Source organism: Talaromyces stipitatus, genomic scaffold (genome assembly GCF_000003125.1).
Source record: "Talaromyces stipitatus ATCC 10500 scf_1105507295527 genomic scaffold, whole genome shotgun sequence".
Lineage (NCBI taxonomy): Eukaryota > Fungi > Ascomycota > Eurotiomycetes > Eurotiales > Trichocomaceae > Talaromyces > Talaromyces stipitatus.
Genome location: NW_002990114.1, coordinates 1,699,106 through 1,715,763, shown reverse-complemented (window position 1 = coordinate 1,715,763; position 16,658 = coordinate 1,699,106). Strand labels below are relative to the sequence as shown.

The 16,658-nt window shown below is 44.2% G+C and overlaps 8 protein-coding genes across 8 annotated transcripts; 3 read left to right on the top strand and 5 right to left on the bottom strand.

The window, feature by feature from the left end:
* Positions 1 to 137: 137 nt before the first annotated feature.
* TSTA_086740 (uncharacterized protein) lies at positions 138 to 1,004 on the bottom strand (the record flags this gene model as incomplete). Its single annotated transcript, XM_002478359.1, has 4 exons — positions 138 to 362; positions 423 to 550; positions 622 to 723; positions 794 to 1,004. The coding sequence occupies 4 exons, from the start codon at positions 1,002 to 1,004 to the stop codon at positions 138 to 140; spliced, it is 666 nt and encodes a 221-aa protein (XP_002478404.1).
* A 2,828-nt stretch (positions 1,005 to 3,832) lies between these two features.
* On the bottom strand, positions 3,833 to 4,828 carry TSTA_086730 (uncharacterized protein; the record flags this gene model as incomplete). The annotated part of the gene is made up of 2 exons (XM_002478358.1): positions 3,833 to 4,669; positions 4,730 to 4,828. 2 exons carry the CDS (start codon positions 4,826 to 4,828, stop codon positions 3,833 to 3,835), a joined length of 936 nt encoding a protein of 311 aa, XP_002478403.1.
* Positions 4,829 to 4,996: 168 nt separating this feature from the next.
* TSTA_086720 (uncharacterized protein) lies at positions 4,997 to 6,096 on the top strand (the record flags this gene model as incomplete). The annotated part of the gene is made up of 5 exons (XM_002478357.1): positions 4,997 to 5,240; positions 5,299 to 5,451; positions 5,526 to 5,641; positions 5,738 to 5,822; positions 5,873 to 6,096. The coding sequence occupies 5 exons, from the start codon at positions 4,997 to 4,999 to the stop codon at positions 6,094 to 6,096; spliced, it is 822 nt and encodes a 273-aa protein (XP_002478402.1).
* Positions 6,097 to 6,867: 771 nt separating this feature from the next.
* TSTA_086710 (uncharacterized protein) lies at positions 6,868 to 7,251 on the top strand (the record flags this gene model as incomplete). Its single annotated transcript, XM_002478356.1, has 2 exons — positions 6,868 to 7,008; positions 7,171 to 7,251. The coding sequence occupies 2 exons, from the start codon at positions 6,868 to 6,870 to the stop codon at positions 7,249 to 7,251; spliced, it is 222 nt and encodes a 73-aa protein (XP_002478401.1).
* Positions 7,252 to 7,851: 600 nt separating this feature from the next.
* TSTA_086700 (uncharacterized protein) lies at positions 7,852 to 8,949 on the bottom strand (the record flags this gene model as incomplete). The annotated part of the gene is made up of 3 exons (XM_002478355.1): positions 7,852 to 8,166; positions 8,221 to 8,819; positions 8,886 to 8,949. 3 exons carry the CDS (start codon positions 8,947 to 8,949, stop codon positions 7,852 to 7,854), a joined length of 978 nt encoding a protein of 325 aa, XP_002478400.1.
* Positions 8,950 to 10,954: 2,005 nt separating this feature from the next.
* On the bottom strand, positions 10,955 to 11,883 carry TSTA_086690 (prolyl 4-hydroxylase alpha subunit, putative; the record flags this gene model as incomplete). The annotated part of the gene is made up of 2 exons (XM_002478354.1): positions 10,955 to 11,525; positions 11,597 to 11,883. 2 exons carry the CDS (start codon positions 11,881 to 11,883, stop codon positions 10,955 to 10,957), a joined length of 858 nt encoding a protein of 285 aa, XP_002478399.1.
* A 483-nt stretch (positions 11,884 to 12,366) lies between these two features.
* TSTA_086680 (acid phosphatase, putative) lies at positions 12,367 to 14,626 on the bottom strand (the record flags this gene model as incomplete). Its single annotated transcript, XM_002478353.1, has 7 exons — positions 12,367 to 13,286; positions 13,357 to 13,691; positions 13,754 to 13,919; positions 14,041 to 14,091; positions 14,241 to 14,322; positions 14,383 to 14,480; positions 14,572 to 14,626. The coding sequence occupies 7 exons, from the start codon at positions 14,624 to 14,626 to the stop codon at positions 12,367 to 12,369; spliced, it is 1,707 nt and encodes a 568-aa protein (XP_002478398.1).
* Positions 14,627 to 14,804: 178 nt separating this feature from the next.
* Positions 14,805 to 16,302, top strand: TSTA_086670 (nuclear migration protein NudF; the record flags this gene model as incomplete). The annotated part of the gene is made up of 3 exons (XM_002478352.1): positions 14,805 to 14,842; positions 14,898 to 15,066; positions 15,130 to 16,302. 3 exons carry the CDS (start codon positions 14,805 to 14,807, stop codon positions 16,300 to 16,302), a joined length of 1,380 nt encoding a protein of 459 aa, XP_002478397.1.
* Between the last annotated feature and the right edge of the window lie 356 nt (positions 16,303 to 16,658).

The window sequence follows — 16,658 nt, the reverse complement described above, 5'->3', positions numbered from 1 at the left end:
CTTCCAATATTTACTCTCATCAACGGCGCATTTCCCTTGTACTCTCATGGAGTCCCATCGGACTCATATTCTATACTAGACAACCCAATAGGACCGTTATTACTGGAATCCATAACCAGATACCGAGATATCCGCAATCACAAAATTTCCTCCAAGAAATCTGTATAGGAACGCTTCGTTGTCCATTCCTTGAGAGCTTCGAAGTCCCGGCACTCATGAACTCTACTTATACCACCAATCGTTGGGTCAGCAGAGCACTGTATCTCTTGTCGAAGGGTATCAAGGCAATGAGTGATATGATCCCAGGGATCAAGCTGCTTGCGTCCGCTGTTGAATTGGTAGAGGCTGGTTCGGATAACAGTCTTTGGATTCTTTATCAGCTTTCCTCTGAGGTTATTGAGAAGGCCTATCTATCGACTTACCAGACAATGAAGTTGATGAAATGCGGCAACTGTATAGATAGCCTTTCCATCCGAAGCGTTTCCTTGAGCTGTGGGCAGATGATGTTTGGCAGCCCATTCATGTTCTACTTTGATGGCCCCCAAACCAGCTAATAATATGTTCACATATTGTCAGAATTCCACAATGCACAATTGAAGTGGCAGGACAGAGAAGACTTACGAGGGAACAGATCTGCCCAAAGTTTGTTTTGTTCTTTGAGATTGGCGTCAACGTATGGGGTAGTGAATCTGTATGGGATACGTAGGAGACGTCCGTTAATAGCTATTAAAAGACAGAAACAGTCAGTCATCGAATATCACACAGGGAACATATATGACATCCGAGTTCTCACGTTGCTCTTCTTTGTATTGTAGTTTCTGCTGGTTATAGAGACTAAACCAGAAAGCATTGGTGACCACAATGGTAAGAATGAAGCCTAACCAAATGAGCTTTTCCAGTCGGTTATTTCCATGGACATTGACATAGTTTCGAAGAAGATCTGTATCCTCCTCTATGTCGTTAGATGGCCTATCGATAGGTTGGTACTCGGTCTTTGACGACATGTTCAAGAGATGTATCTTGAAAGCAAATTTTCTCCTGTTGTTCGAGTTCACAGATTCTCAATGTACCTAGTTAGAGCTAAGTCAGTCAGAATTGATTAAGTCGAGGAGGACTTGAAGCTACTCCGGGAATGTCAATTAGAAGACAGATGGAGTATGCCTTCCAATCCATTCGGGGCCGGATCGAACGGTATGGTCGATTCATGATCTGTTTCACCTCGAATCTGCATTATTGCCCATACGATAAACCTAAGCGTAAACAGCCGTTTGAAGATAAGAATCACCGAAATCCGTCTGCACGCTGATAGAGGATGTGACGTTGCAACACATACCATTAACCAGGACAATCAAAACACTACGTAAGATTAGGTCTTCAGATATTGGTTTCTTGTGATATGAATGGTCCGTGGATTTTGTATGTTATTCAAGAATGCAAGATGATTTACAAGTGTCTAGTGTACATTATTTAGCGGCATCATCATGCATGAGATCCACTCGCTACTCATGGAGCTATACCCGTGTCAAGATCAATCTTCACGTAAGTTTTTCCTTAACCGTTGATTGTATTATCTTGCTTAGCAGTTGACATGCTGGTTTACTCTTCGAAGTTACCAAATACTTTTGTTCGTAAAACCTCAAGCTGAATATCGGGTTGGGGGCCAGATATGATTTCGCGTTGACTCAGCGTACATCGATTAGGGTTAGGATGCATTTTGTATATATATTTCTTGGGTACTTGTCTTTACATCTGTATCGCGGACTGTTTCAAGATTGGGTTTATTATACTTGAATTGCTTGAATTATATTTTCATGAGAAAGATGTATAGTAAATGTCTTAATACCACACCTGAGAGCTCTAGAAATGATCTTTGTACAGTATTGTGTTGTTAATAGGAGATATACTTGGATCCAGAAGGAGCTGCAACCTGAATGTGAATGAGTAAATACCTAGGTATATCTCTCATCTCGTCTAATCATGCAGGTCACTGAGCATGACTTGTGGAGACTGTTCTCGAACCTGCTGCTGATGACAGCTCCAGTATGTGGTACTTCTGCATCTGTAAATATCCTCTAAAAGTCGTTTGCAGGAGAAGTTTTAGTAATATCGGAAAATAAAGATTCATGTACCCAAGCTACTTGATGGGTGAAAATGTCTCTATTTCTTTCTAAGCGAGGTTCACAACACATAGAACCTTGAATTGTCACATACACAGTTCCGTCACGTTTCTATCAGAGTCCACCTGCTACTCCACTGGTGGTTGAGGCACTCTTCAACGCCACAAACTGTACCATCAATGGCGACAGTCACATTAGTGATCGAGCGATATCGTCCGTCATTGTATGTCTTAGCTTCCCAAGTGGCAGCTGCCACTCTGAATGCTGCGGCAAAGTTTATTGAAACTGGAGAGGAGGCTGTTCATCCTTTTATAATCCTATATGTTCGGATGTTGGTTGCAACACTCGGGTGTACAGCATATCTATTTTTAAGGAATGATAACGAAACCTCAAAGGCACATTCCTTATTGGGGACACGTGATGTTCGATGGCTTTTGGTGCTTCGAGCATTTGGGGGTGTCTGTAGTGCCACAGGGTTTTTCTGTAGGTGCTCTCACTTACCTTTCAAGCGACCTTACATAGTCACTATGCTAATAAGAGGACTTGCTTCTCATCTCAGTTTCAATGATTTACTTGACTCTCAGTGAAGCAATAGCTCTGACCTTTCTTGGGCCGTTGGGATCATTGATCCTGACGAGATATCTGTCCTTCGCTACAGTGAATTGGATCGATTGTGTAGGGGCTGTGGGGGCTGTGGTCGGCGTTTTGCTTATAGCTCAGCCAGAAGGTCTCCTCGGCACCTCCGAAACAGTATATAATGTCTCAGAAAAGGTCCAAACTCGTCTATATGGCTTAGGATTTGGTGTTTTCGGGTTCTGTGGGGGTGTAGTAAGTGATGGAAACCGGAGCATGGGTACTTGCTTGGCTACAAACTAATGAGTATACCTGTACAGATGGCACTTACGTCGATTCGGAGAATTGGAGCCAGAACTCATCCACTGACGAGTGTCAACATTTTTGCATGGTGGCTCATGGTTGTGAGTGGAATTGCCGTCATGTTGACCAAGGGAATAACATGGCCAAAAAGCCCACTGGTATGGATGGTTTTATTTTATATAAGCATCTGTGGCGCGCTTATGGTATTCATTCCCTTTTACTAGGCTTCTCTTTCAGTTTTACAACACTGCTAACGCCAGGGCAAAACAATAGGAGTTCCTCCTAACCATTGGGTTATCGAAAGACTCATCCTCGTCTGCTACGCTCATGATATACTCTCAAATTATTTGGGCTCTGGTGATAGATCGCGTCTTGTTTCACGTGATAGCGAACTCTTGGGCACTCCTCGGTGCCGCAACTATAATCAGCAGCTTATTTCTTGTGACCATAGTTGGGCAAGGTGGGAAATCCAGTAATGTTATCGATTACTCGAGATCAGGTAGCGTGGATGTCGAGTGCCCCGAAATGGTGAGCTTAGATGTACATGAGAGTCCATAAGAATACAATTACAGCAGTTATGGATCTCAAGATAAGGATTTCGCATAGAGAACCACAAATTAATAAGGAGTCCCTTGCTACAGGCCTCTAATTTGTCACAGTCTAGCAATTTAAGCTTTATTTTCATCTATTATCTGATTGATGCAGCTAGACCACTCTTTATTCCTGCCCGGTACGGATATGCTGAATACCTCATACTTAGGTAGGAGAATAAAAGTCGTATTCTCTATAGACTACGCCCTTTATACAGCAATAACAATTTTGCATGCTGTGTCTCGTATTCAACATGGTGGGTAGATAATCTCCAAGTACGTTTCTACCTCGTCAAGATCAAGCGCAGGCCCAAACAACATTTGCTCCGTGAACGTCTTCATGCAATGTTCTGTATGAGGCTCTGAAACTGCCTCAGCATCCACCGGCCACCCATTAACCAGCGCTCTGGTCAACTTCTTGAACATAAAGAGACAATGAGTGATGTGCCATCGTCTCTCGGTATAGATAGTCTGATTGACTGATCCCAAGAAATCGGGATCATATGAGCCAAATTTATCCCCTTCCACACCATGATATTTTGTATAGAAATCCCATTCACCTAAGGCCTGGAATTCGTCCACTAATTCGCGATCGATACATCGGGGTGGTAGCCATGCCGTGACCAGCATGTCAAATTCACATCCTCGGGCTCGAGCTTCTTCAGGTGTTCTCCCACATGGTAGAGCCTCAAAATGTTGAGACCAGGACAAAGGACCCGACGGATAGGTCTTGTTGTCTGCAGTCAGGACTTGGTAGTTCAGATTTGTAGGTGCCGGGACAACTCTCTTCCAAAGAATGAGCAGAACGATGACGATGAAAATGTTTTCAAAGATGAAAATGCAGGGCCATATCCATCGGCGACTGATGGCCTGGCGGTGTGTTTTAGGTCCGGAAGACAATTCTTCGTCGTGAAGTAAAGTTTCATTCACATCATGATCCGAGTCATCCTCTTTCGGAGGCTGCAATTTGTCATATTTCATTATATTGCTAAGTACGGGTGAGATCTCTACCAAAGCACAGAGGAGGGTTGGACTGGCAATGGGAAACACAAGATGATGATGTGGGAGACATGAGCCGGTCTCTACCTACGTACATAGATACATTGTCATCAGCAGTCTTGCAACTCGTGAGTTCGGACTACATACCTTTTCCAAATTTGGAATTGTGACCAGATACGGAGATACTCGGAGTTTCATGAGTTTCGTTACATTGAAAGAGGTGAGCATGCAGCTCTCTTCCTGCATGCTTACTCTCCTTCCCGTTTCGGCTAGTTAGGGCAAACAACGTCAAGTGACTCGAGATCTCGGAGGCACCAACGACTTCATCGGAAAGAAACGCATGTTCAGAAGGTTGAACTTGAGAAGATACAATTCATTTCTTCTGCTCCTTATTCTTTTCTCTTTTCTGTCATAATGTTTGGTGCTCTATACCGCATCAAGATGGACGAAGAGGAAAATGAAGAAAAGGAGAATTTGCTTGAAACGGACACCACAACGATAAGGCCTCCAGCGAAGAGAAACAATCAGATTCTTCGTCTGCTCTTTATAATTGGTGTATCGTTGAATACTTTGTTTGGGATTCTCGGTATCTTTACTTTCGCCTCGTTTCTCAATTCAGGCAAGTCGTCATACGAAAATGGATTCGACACGGACTTAGGTAGGTAGACAGACTCTAGCACCCTGTATAGGACTCCTAAGTTGACAATATTCTTTAGAACCTGCTAGAGAGAAAATTGATCTCATTGTGAAGACATTCACTGGTGGTGTAGAGCTGGATGATGCCGGTAATTTCTACACGGATGACGGCGGACATGAATACGTTGGGCCACCAGGACCAGAAGTAGACGAAGCATGGGAAACTCTCCTTGGTGGCAAGTCCCCTTTAGAAAAAAAATACGAGAACAAACGTCATTTTAGCTAATTGAGCATATCTACTATTTAGGCCTAAACCTTGACTTGGACGAAGATGAAGTGGTTCTGAAGGGCTCGACTTTCCAGTGGCCAGAGTCTGGCAACTATTTCACTGGGATTGATGTATACCATTCTCTTCATTGCTTGGTATGTATACTTGTCAATTCCCTTTCTTGGTTTCTGAATCAAAGAAAAGGACATTCCTTCTTGAAGATAGCATGAACTGATACTGATTTGCACTAGAACCGCCTTCGACAAGCAATCTATCCTGAATATTACACCCGTATCTTTAACCATCCATCAGATCCATCACGTAAGAATCACATAGGTTTGCCTTCCCAAAATCACGAGTTATGTTAGATGTTACATGGGCTGAAGAAACCCTAGATCATTGCATCAATCACATCAGACAAGCAATTCAGTGCCACGCAGACTTGACGCCTATGGAATGGAGACTTGACGGGAATAAAATAATTTTGAAGACGAATACTCAGCACACTTGCAGAAATTTTGAGCAGATAAACGGCTGGGCGCTATCTAAGCGTACGAAGTTCGAAGATATTCACAGTTGGCGTAATGGTAGCCTTCAGATTGTGGATTAGATTTAGAGATTAGTGAAGTGTACATAGTTGTCTCCATAGCTTATGCACATATTTTATAATCAATTTGTGCATACTCCGACTTTACATAGATATAAATGTAGATCTCATATTTCCAAGGACGCGGGTTTGAGTGGGAGGAACTTGGCGAATTTGATTATTTAGTGGCAACACATGTTCTTTCCCAAGCTCTGCCAAACCCTTGAGTAAGAAGGGGATACATTGCTCGTACGATAATAACGAGAAGTGCATAGCTTCAACAACGGGTTTCATTCGAGGAAGTCACACAACTCCAAGCGGAGCCAATCCTACGAAAGTAACTGGGTCTAACTACCTTGATTCAGCTGTCTGCTGCATACTTATTGATCAGCTTGCATGGTAACCTTACAAAAAGTGCGTTATTGGGTATCCTCCATACGGAATAAGGCTGTTTAGATCTGATTACTTATGATAATGCTGCATGCTCTACGCATTAGGCCGAAGCATGCCAAGCAGTGATAACAGCATTGCTTCTGACAGATGTAATATGCATGATGACTGACTTAGATATCCGTTGATATTAGGCTCCGGTTTGTTATTCGGTCCAATGTTGCGATGAGAAGGCATACCATTAGACATAAAAGCAACCTAATAGACCGTTCTATATCCAGATCAGAATTTTTCTCAAACAAGCCGACATCCACAATCAACCTACTCCAACAGGCCTTCTCATACTTCCACATCCTTGCATTTTCCGTTCAAGTTCTTTGGAGAACAGCACATATCACCGCAACAATGCAGTTCAAGTACCTCTTCAGCATCATTTTCGCAACCATGGCTACCGCAGCTGCTATCATTCCTGATGGCTGCACAAGCGTGGATGAGGATGGCCCAGTTGCTCGAAGCCCTAGTATGCTCGATGCACGATCACCTAGAGTGAGTTCTCTCCCAATTCCACGTTTACGCACTAGGAAACAGAATACTGATATGTTCTTTCTACTATATAGCCTCAAGGAGTGAGTAGCACCACAAAGACTTCTTGAAAGTTGATAGCATAAGGCTATAACCGAATGATTTATTTCAAGGATACTAATATAGAATGATGCTTTGCAGCCAAAGTGCCCTGTCGTCGGAATTTCCAACCCCGTAAGTGGTTCTATTGATTTCATGAAAATGTAGCCGAACACGTTCTAACTTAGCTTTTGAACAAAAGGAGGCCGAAGAATAAATTAATTCAATAATACGACAGACCGACTTTGAAGAATCAAAGGAACGTACGCTGAAGGGCAGGCTTTCAGGGGTGTTAGGGTTAGGGCTAAAGCTATGAGACGAATTTGGCTGAACGTTTATTTTGTCCTTTCAGAACATTGGAAGGCATCCTGTCATGTTTAAAATATGATAGGTCTCGATATGTTTAAATAGCCTTGGCTTCTCTTGTCCAACCGAGTTTAGTCGGTGCTTGGTCTTCATGCCAGGATGATGGTTAATGATCCCGTACATATGAATATGAATGAATTCACATTGTGGTCTGTGTTTATACTGGATGTGTTGCTGGGTAAAACTTATTTAGATATTATCTAAATACATTACACTATCTAAGAAGTAAACCTTGAAGAGCTTCAGACGCCATTAAGTCAAGCATCTGCGACTCCTACAATGAATTCTTCCTTGCAATCAGTCGCAGTTCTCAGACTTATAAGAACTCACTGTGTGATCCACTTAGTTCATGAACCACAAGTCGCGATGTGAGACTTTGTTGAACTCGATATCGTACTTAAGCTACCTATCATCACCATCTCCTTCTGAAAATTCATCTCTCGAGCTTTCCGACTCGGAAATATAAGGTTGAGGCAGAAAAGAAATAAAGCGACGCTTCATTCGTCTTAGAGAAAGTTGTGTTTCTTTATCCTCGGGAAGAATTCCTATATTAACGCCGAATTTGTATAGTTTCTCGACATCTGTGATCATTTCGACTGCTCTGGAACTGACTCGCGGTATACCCGGTCTGGAAAGAGAAGGATCGTCGGATTGACTGCGTGCTCCTTTTTGGTCACGTTGTCCGGATTGACAGTGAGATAACTGAAGATACTGATACTACAATGTAACTTTGTCAGACAATCTTCAAGCTTGTTGAGATGTGTTAAGTACCTTGGAGTCTATCGAGCCTTTACTCCTAGATGACTTCCTAGTTCGTATGGACGGCGGAGGAGTCATCCAGGTGCTTTGTTCACTGTTATGCTCTTCTGTTGAAAATGGATGTGAAACCGAGCTTGATATATGTACGGGCTTGGACATTGACGAGTCACGTAAAATGTGAACGTTTTGTGGTTGAGGCTCCGAATCCTTGTTTGGTCGAAGCGTACGAGGGGGATTCATAGTCGCGTGCTCGGCCATTGCTATTCGTATGGGTACCGGCAAAGGCCCTGCTACAGGTATTGGTGATATTTCATACATGCTGGTATAAGAAGGGGTCTGATCATGATAGTTGATCATTGTCGCCTCACTGCTGCCGTAATGCTGCTTTCCTTTTTCTTCACGCGGATTCCGGAAGATATCTCCTCCACACTCGGTTAAATGAGATTTTTGTAATTCAGACTCTTCACAACCGACATTGGGAATATCGTTCCATGGCGCAGTTGCTGACGAGCTAGGTGTAGTCCAACTCTGTTGATCTAAAGGCAGCATCGGTTGGTACGATGGCAAACTGTCAAAAACACAGTCCTTTGGCTTCCATTTTTGTCTTTTCCCTTCATGAGTAGAAAATTGAGTTAGCTTATTTCCTAGAACCCATTTTCATTTCTTATTTCACTTACGGTATCGCCGTTGCGATTCCCTGTTTTGCCGCCGTCTTTTCTCATCGGTTGCAATATCTGACATGATATAGACTGGTCTCTGTTTGGTGTGCCTCTCGGGGAGTGTTTCTCTCATTGATTTAATGAACATTACTTTGATCTCTTTTGAATCACATGTGGGACGTAAAAGCTGACCATGTATGAAGAAGTGGGTAATCAACCGCCCACGGCCAGACTTCCGGATTCGCTATACTGAGTATGTAGCTATTTCGTGTCCTACGGTGTCCTATAGTTATCAAAACACATACAATATCGGGATAAAATGAGACATCATCTACACTAGCTAGTATGTTCATTGCTTTTCAATTGCGCTTATCAATAACGAATCTAGGTACTCGTCCACGATCTATGAGCACTCCGCACACATTTAAGCTTGAATCGTAATCAGCCATAAGTACTAGCACTATTAATCCAAATCTTCAGACTACGAATTATTCCAAATCTGTATAAACAGATTTGACGTACATTTTGTCTTTTCTATCAAAGAAACTGTAGATGTTGTGGCGCGCCATCTATCCAAGTTAGGGCTAATTTTGCGGGCCCGGTCCTGATCTTAACTAACAAAAGTCGATACAAGACATTGAAATCGAAGACTAATGATTTGACCGGAATTATCTCTATTTGGCCCCAAGGATTAATTAAGTTTTAACGGCGATTCTGTAAATTTTGTAACACATCTATTAGTCAACTTCAGTGTGGCCTCGCAGGATCACAGTCAGTGCATCAACGGAGGTGGCAGTAATCCAACCCTTGTACGTAGAAGTCTATTTACGTATCTCTAACTGCCAAGAAGTGAAGATTGTTGTCGTCGTTGGTCCAATTGGTTCGGGATTCGAGATATGTTGCGGTGGAGTAGTAAAATTACTCAGTGAGTCAGTGAGATGTATCAAGCCGAAAGAAAGAGAGGAGTAGGAATGTTTCAATTGCCCAGGTAGGCATGTGGCAAAGAGGCAAGAAGAGCAATCTCCGCATTTGGTTATAATTATTGGTAAACTCAAAGTAGACATTGTCCACTCTGTAGTGATTGATGTCCATCGGGTGTCCTACGCGGAGTACTTACGGATCCTCATACATAGATAAACAGAGATCTGAGAGCTTACCAACACATGATTGTAGATTGGCTTACCTATTATCTCGGGACATAAATGGATTAGGGAATTAGCTTCGATCAGGCTCACCCGTACCAGGAGGAAAGTCACTTGACGACTTTCAGGCACACACGCGATGGCGATGTAGCACGCAAAATACATGTTCTGCAGCCAAGAAAGTAACTTCCGGGAAGCCGCAACTTTACTTCAGATGGACGAGCCAAGCATCGTGTAGTGAAGCCCATCTGGGTTAGAGAAGCGAAGGCGAAAGTCCGCACGATGGTTCAAGACCAAGGGCAACTTCCTGCAGAAATCAAGTGCAAATCAAGACAAAATGTTCGAATATTAGGCCAAGATCCACCGGGCTCCTGGAAGCTGAATACTAAGTACTAGTTACGTGTGTAGTCAGGATTACTCAGCTCGTTATCTCAATGACTACTCAGTATAACAGCAGCCGAGGCAGATAGTGAATCCAAAGAGGGGCAAGATTTACATAGACAGAAGATAAATATATCTTGTTAGTAATAAAACAACTCAATTGCTACCTGATTCAAGATGGTCTCTGCAAGATTACTATTCCTGCATATGTAGGATCACCAGTTGGGCGTTTTTTACGTACAATAAGCTAGCTACTTATGTCTACGCCCACAGCTTGGATTCACCTAGTAGTGATCTTCAACTGATGATTCGCCGGATAAAAAAAAGATTGAGATAGCTGCAGTAGTATGTACACTAAGTACTTGGCATGATATTGCTTTCTTCCAAACACAGCACTGAAAACGATCAGCATCATGGATGTGCCGTCTAGCAGCCTCAAAAAAGCCCTAAGACGAACCATACCCTAACCCTATACTATCAAATCTAATCTGTAGTCAACCATTATCTGAATACAGATTTACTCCGCTTTCAGTTTACAGGTCTCCTAAAATCATAGGCACTCCTCTACTCCTCTGCGGGAGCTTTCCAGGCTGTATCCCATGACCATATATTCAACCCGACCTTAACCCCTGACTTGACCGGCAAACTGGCATGATAAACACCATTATGCCAGGATCCATTAGGATAGAAGTTCTCCCAAAACACAGCTGATCCCTTGACCGGCTTAAAGGTCACTCCCTGAAAGCCATCTTTTGCCTCTTCATCGCATTCAATTACATCACACCACCTCGTATCGTTCGGTTGCGTCAGGAACGGGAAATTGGTACCTCCTCCCGTACAATTGTCAGTGAGGTAGATCATGAAGCTTGTAACGCGGTTTCCCTCAGTGATATAACCGTCCGGATCGTAGTGATAGTTGTAGAATCCGTTCAGGCTGTATCGTTGGACTGATAGAGACTCCACATAGGTGGTGTTGCCGCGCCAGCCTTGGAACTCTCTGGCTCGCTGTGCGAGACGACGGGCGATGGGGTCTTTGCGGTCCATGATGACTTGCTCGGAGCGGCGCATTTTTTCATCCATGATAGGTGGATTGTCAAATCCCCCGTAGACCTTCGATGGTTGATATAAAGGCTCGCTAACAGTGGCAAAAGAAGAAGAATGGTTACTTGCTTGTTACAGTTGACACCAGGTCAAGGCCGAGCTTACCTATAGTCAAGGACATAGTCTATCTCGTCCTCACTTATGAAATCCGGGATGTAGATAACCAGGGGATCTCTTGAGAAGATCTGAGCTCGGTATTGATGCTGATCATCATTCTTGAGGTTTGGAAAGTACTTCAGAATACTTCTGGGGACGGTAAGACTGAAACCGACACGACCTGTAGCCGAGACATAGAAACTAGGCACTAGAAGCCCGAGAATTGCAACAATGGCAACAGTAGCAAGAGAAAAATAAAGCATAGAAGAACCTTTCGCTCTTTTAGACGAACCCATCTTGAACCAGCAACCGGTGAGTGAACCTTGGAAGTCGCCTTTGGGGTGAGGGCTTTATTTCTGTCTTTAAATAAAGTGAGGGGAAGAATGATAAGATCTTTAGCTATCTACTTTCGGCCCACATCAGCTAACTGAAGTTACGGGCACAGCATAAAGTAACTTAGTAAATGTCGGTGTTAATAGTGAGAATGCATACAATAAAAATTAGGGTTATTCAGAAGATGTTAGGGCAATATGGAAATGTGCGTGAAAATAAGTGCTTATCTTATCTCCACTGATGAATTAATTCTAGCCCTAATATGTTGCATGTCTGAAGGTATGACCATTAAGATTTCAAAGCAAGGATTAATGAACTTTGTTGATTTTAGGATTGTCATGGTCATTTAAAAACATTCTAATCCTGTAACTATATAATTTTGATTATGTATGTACATATTACCTGGATTTATATAGGCTAGACCTTGAAACTTGAAAGTAGCAACATTAATAACCAGCAACAGATTTATCTTTATCATCTTTACCAAAAATACCATCACCCAGATTTTGCGAACACTCTGATTGCCATTGTTGGGGAGTAAATTTGTCCACGATCTCTTTGAACGCTTCCAGGGTACAGAAAGAGTCGTCACCAGGTAGATGATTAGCAGTTTTTGCGACGCAGCCCGGGATTTTCATGGGTCGGTCGTTATAGCGAATCCGGACATAATACTTTTGCAAGGTTTTGCGACTAGATTCTTCGAGGTCCGAGAGAGGAACGCGAGCAGTAGACGAGGGAGACGTCGAAGGCGTAGGATTTTGTAGAGGGGCGGGGACACGGGTTTTGCTAAGGAAGGAGAACAATCCGGCATTCGCAGTTTGTGATGATTGTGTCGATTCTCTTTTGTGAGCAAGCTTTTGCGATTCATTGTTGGTTGAGAATAATTCGAGTGATATGTGAGACGTAAAGAAGGGCCACCTTTCATTATCGAATGCACCCAGACTTGATAAGACCGCGGCAAGAGTCGTGTCATGACAGCCACTCATAGTAAATTTGATTGGCACCCTGGAACCCTCTGGGACAGAGGAAGCCACTTCACTGCGCCAGCCTCCTTCCAGAGCGGTGCTTACCATGCGATCGACGACATCTCCCATCAGGCCACCAATGCCGAGACGTCGGTATTCCACATTTTCCTTGTAACCTGCGTACCATTCCTCGACCGCGATCTTGTCGATAATTTCTAAAGCTTTCGCATCATAAAATGCTGCGGGGAGTCTTGTAGCCGGTCCATGAGCTAGTGTGGCATTAATGGTGTCCATGATACCCGAAAGACGAGGGTGAGAGTCAACAGCGACTCGAGGAGAGCTCGACGGCATCCATTTCGAGAATAACTTGGTCAAATATTTCATGTCATCAGTATCGTTCCCTATTATTAGATTGCATCAGATGACTTGGCATCCATCAAGTAGACGAGAATATAAAACGTGAATACTGACACCTTTGGGCGGCTCGTTCGGCAAAGAGCCTCGAAAGTTGTCTGAAACGCCGGCAGTTGGCATCGTTGGGATATACGGTTTCCTCCGCAAAGGCTCGTGTTACGATGGCTGGTGTTTCGAAATCTGCCGTGCGCGCGCTGGCAGGATACATCCCCATAAAAGCCTGTTGCATTGATTCGAGCGCGCGAGGGATGGGACTGGTACGAAGGTACATATCCTCCGCGTTGGACATGATTTTTGGCATGAATCCGAGCTGATCCACGTAGAGATGGCGTAAGCGCTGTCCGAGTTCGAAAGTGGTCTGGCGTCCTTTATCCGTTAGCTCTCCGGCGTGACTATATATCGGGAGCGTTAGCCGCGGTGCAAATACCTGTCATGTTTAATTAAACAAACTTACCAAATGGCCTCAGTCTCTCCGGCTGGGCCACGTGTTGAAACCGCCTCGTCATCATGGCCGAACGTCTCGATTTTCCTTCGCCATTGTAACGTATCCCAGGTGGAGAGATCTTTACTTGTCGCGACCATTGAGGTCATACGGCGTGCGACAGCACAATATGGCCAGTCTCAATGATATGTTAGCCCACTTTCAGAGGATACATAGCGATGTGATCGGGGAACAGGACGGTTTACATGATGGTAGGCCGGCCTAAGCGGATATCATGTTAGTGAGAAGCTATGCACAACTAATCGGTACACGTACATTTTGAAAGCGAGCCGAAACTGGTGTCCTTTCGCCTAATATCCGGTTAGTTTCAGCATGAAGTTATTGCTTTTCCATGGGTAATGTACCATGGCGCAGAAACTGGTTGACAACACGATTGTTAATCAAGATCACAAGCTACCCGGAGTCCGCCCCGACTACAAGGGAGCACCGAATGACGTACCACCTGGACCAATTGAAGCTTCAAATGCGAAGGATAGAGTGCGGCCAACTCCTCCTGGGAGTAGGGCTCTCTGAACTTGATGCTCGTCATTGTGAGTGTCAGTTGAGCAGCTGTGAGAGAGAGAGCTGTTCGTCCAAAGTACCTGAGACTGACCGCCCTGGCTGCTGCTAGCGGGGAAGTCTCCACCCAAACCGTGCTCGGCCCGGGAAGAACGTTTGACCGCAGCGTCAGGTTTGTTTACTGCGAAAATGTCAGGCACAGATTACTCACCTATCTACATTGGCATGACTCTTTTGATTGCTGTAGCTTTCTGACCATCCTCAGTCGCAACCTGTCTCCGCTACTGTTTGAATGTACAATTTTTGGTGATCACTTTGGAAATACATATTCGCAATAGTTCAAAGGCAGAGATCCTAACCCGCCAATCCGAACTCGAAGTCTGACCTCGACAATCTCCACGCCATTGTACCTCGAGGCTGCATTGGTCACTTTTCTGAGTCGGCACACGGTGTCAGATGTGTATGATACGAATTATAAAACTGGCACAGCAGCCATCATAATATCATGAGTCGGCTATTGACGATTCGGCAAGCCGAGGAGCTGTGAGTTGGCACTATGACGATGAGGGGTACTAAGCTTGACATTGACCACTTGCAGGCACAAATCGATTATAGCATACCTTTCAGCAAACAATCTCACTAATGCTGCCGCTGCGCTCAGGGCAGAACTGGGCCTCTCCGAGGAAGTCTTCGATACGGGCACCATGGTCAAATATGAGACACTATTAGAAAAGAAATGGACGAGTATCGTTCGCTTGCAGAAAAAGGCATATACCAACCATTGATCCTACGCCGTACGTCTCTCGTGGCTAACTGTTTTTCTTTCACAGATAATGGATCTGGAGGCTCGCACTGTTGCATTGCAGACCGAATTGAATAATGCTACACCCACATCACTCTCGAAGCGCAATCAAGACCCGGCATCGTGGCTGCCGAAAGTCCCTGCTCGTTATTCGCTAGAATCGCATCGAAGCACCGTCAATTGCGTCGCATTTCACCCTAAATTCTCTTCCATTGCCTCCGGCTCAGACGACTCCATGATCAAGATATGGGACTGGGAATTAGGAGAATTGGAAGCAACCCTTAAGGGTCATACAAGATCAGTACTGGGTGTAGACTATGGCACTGCTCAAAGCGGCGTTTTATTAGCATCTTGCAGCTCTGACCTTTCTATCAAGATATGGAATCCGTCAGATGATTATAAGAATATACGGACGCTGCTAGGCCACGAACACAGCGTCAGCGCAGTTCGGTTTATTCCTGGCCGAAACCTACTCGTGAGCGCAAGCAGAGATAAAGACTTACGAATATGGGACGTCACGACTGGCTTTTGCGTCAAGACAATACAAGGACACAGCGGCTGGGTACGAGACGTTTGCCCATCTTTTGATGGGAACTATCTCCTTTCTGCTGGTGACGATATTACCGCTCGGTTGTGGGATATTACAAATATATCAAATCCAGAAGCCAAGTTGACGATGGTTGGACATGACCATGTCATTGAGTGCTGTGCAGTCGCTCCCCAGACGTCATATCAGTACCTTGCGCCAATGGCTGGAGTGAAGAAAGAAGCTGTTTCCAAACTGGGTGCAGTCGAATTTATAGCAACTGGATCGCGAGATAAAACAATCAAAGTCTGGGATCGTCGCGGTTCCTGCCTCATGACTTTGGTAGGCCATGACAATTGGATTCGAGCGATTGTCTTCCACCCCGGCGGAAAATATCTCCTGTCATCTTCAGACGACAGGTCCATCCGGTGCTGGGATTTGAGCCAAGACGGGAAATGCGTAAAAACACTATCAGAGGCTCATGGACACTTTATCTCTTCTTTGAGATGGGCTCCAAACGTTGTTAAAGAGGTTGCTAATAACGCCGATTCCGGTAATGGGAAAACGGACAGCAATGGATTGTTGAAAGGGAAGGACAATCCACCGAATGTACAAATTCGTTGCGTTGTTGCATCGGCGGGCGTGGATTGCAAGCTGAACATCTACGCTAATTAACCCCTCTTCACTTCTTTTGGGCTTATGAACATAAAACAATCCCGAACTCGACCCTTGGCCCTTTAGAGAGTGATTATATATCAGCGACACGGAGCAACCGCATGCTTTTCAGTATAGTGGCGGCGGAGGCGCATGTTACGTTCTTGCAAGTTGTATTGAAAATAATCTTTACCCTGTCAAGCAGTCTATAGTGTTTGTATTCCCAGCGATCAACGAAGATACCAATCAAATGTCATTTGCAACTTTCGATTCTCATATCTCGCTTGGTTTCCTAGATACGAAAGAAGAGAAGTGAAATGTAAGCTTATCCAATGGACGTCAGGTGAGATGTTGACCAACCCTGCATTAGGCAACTA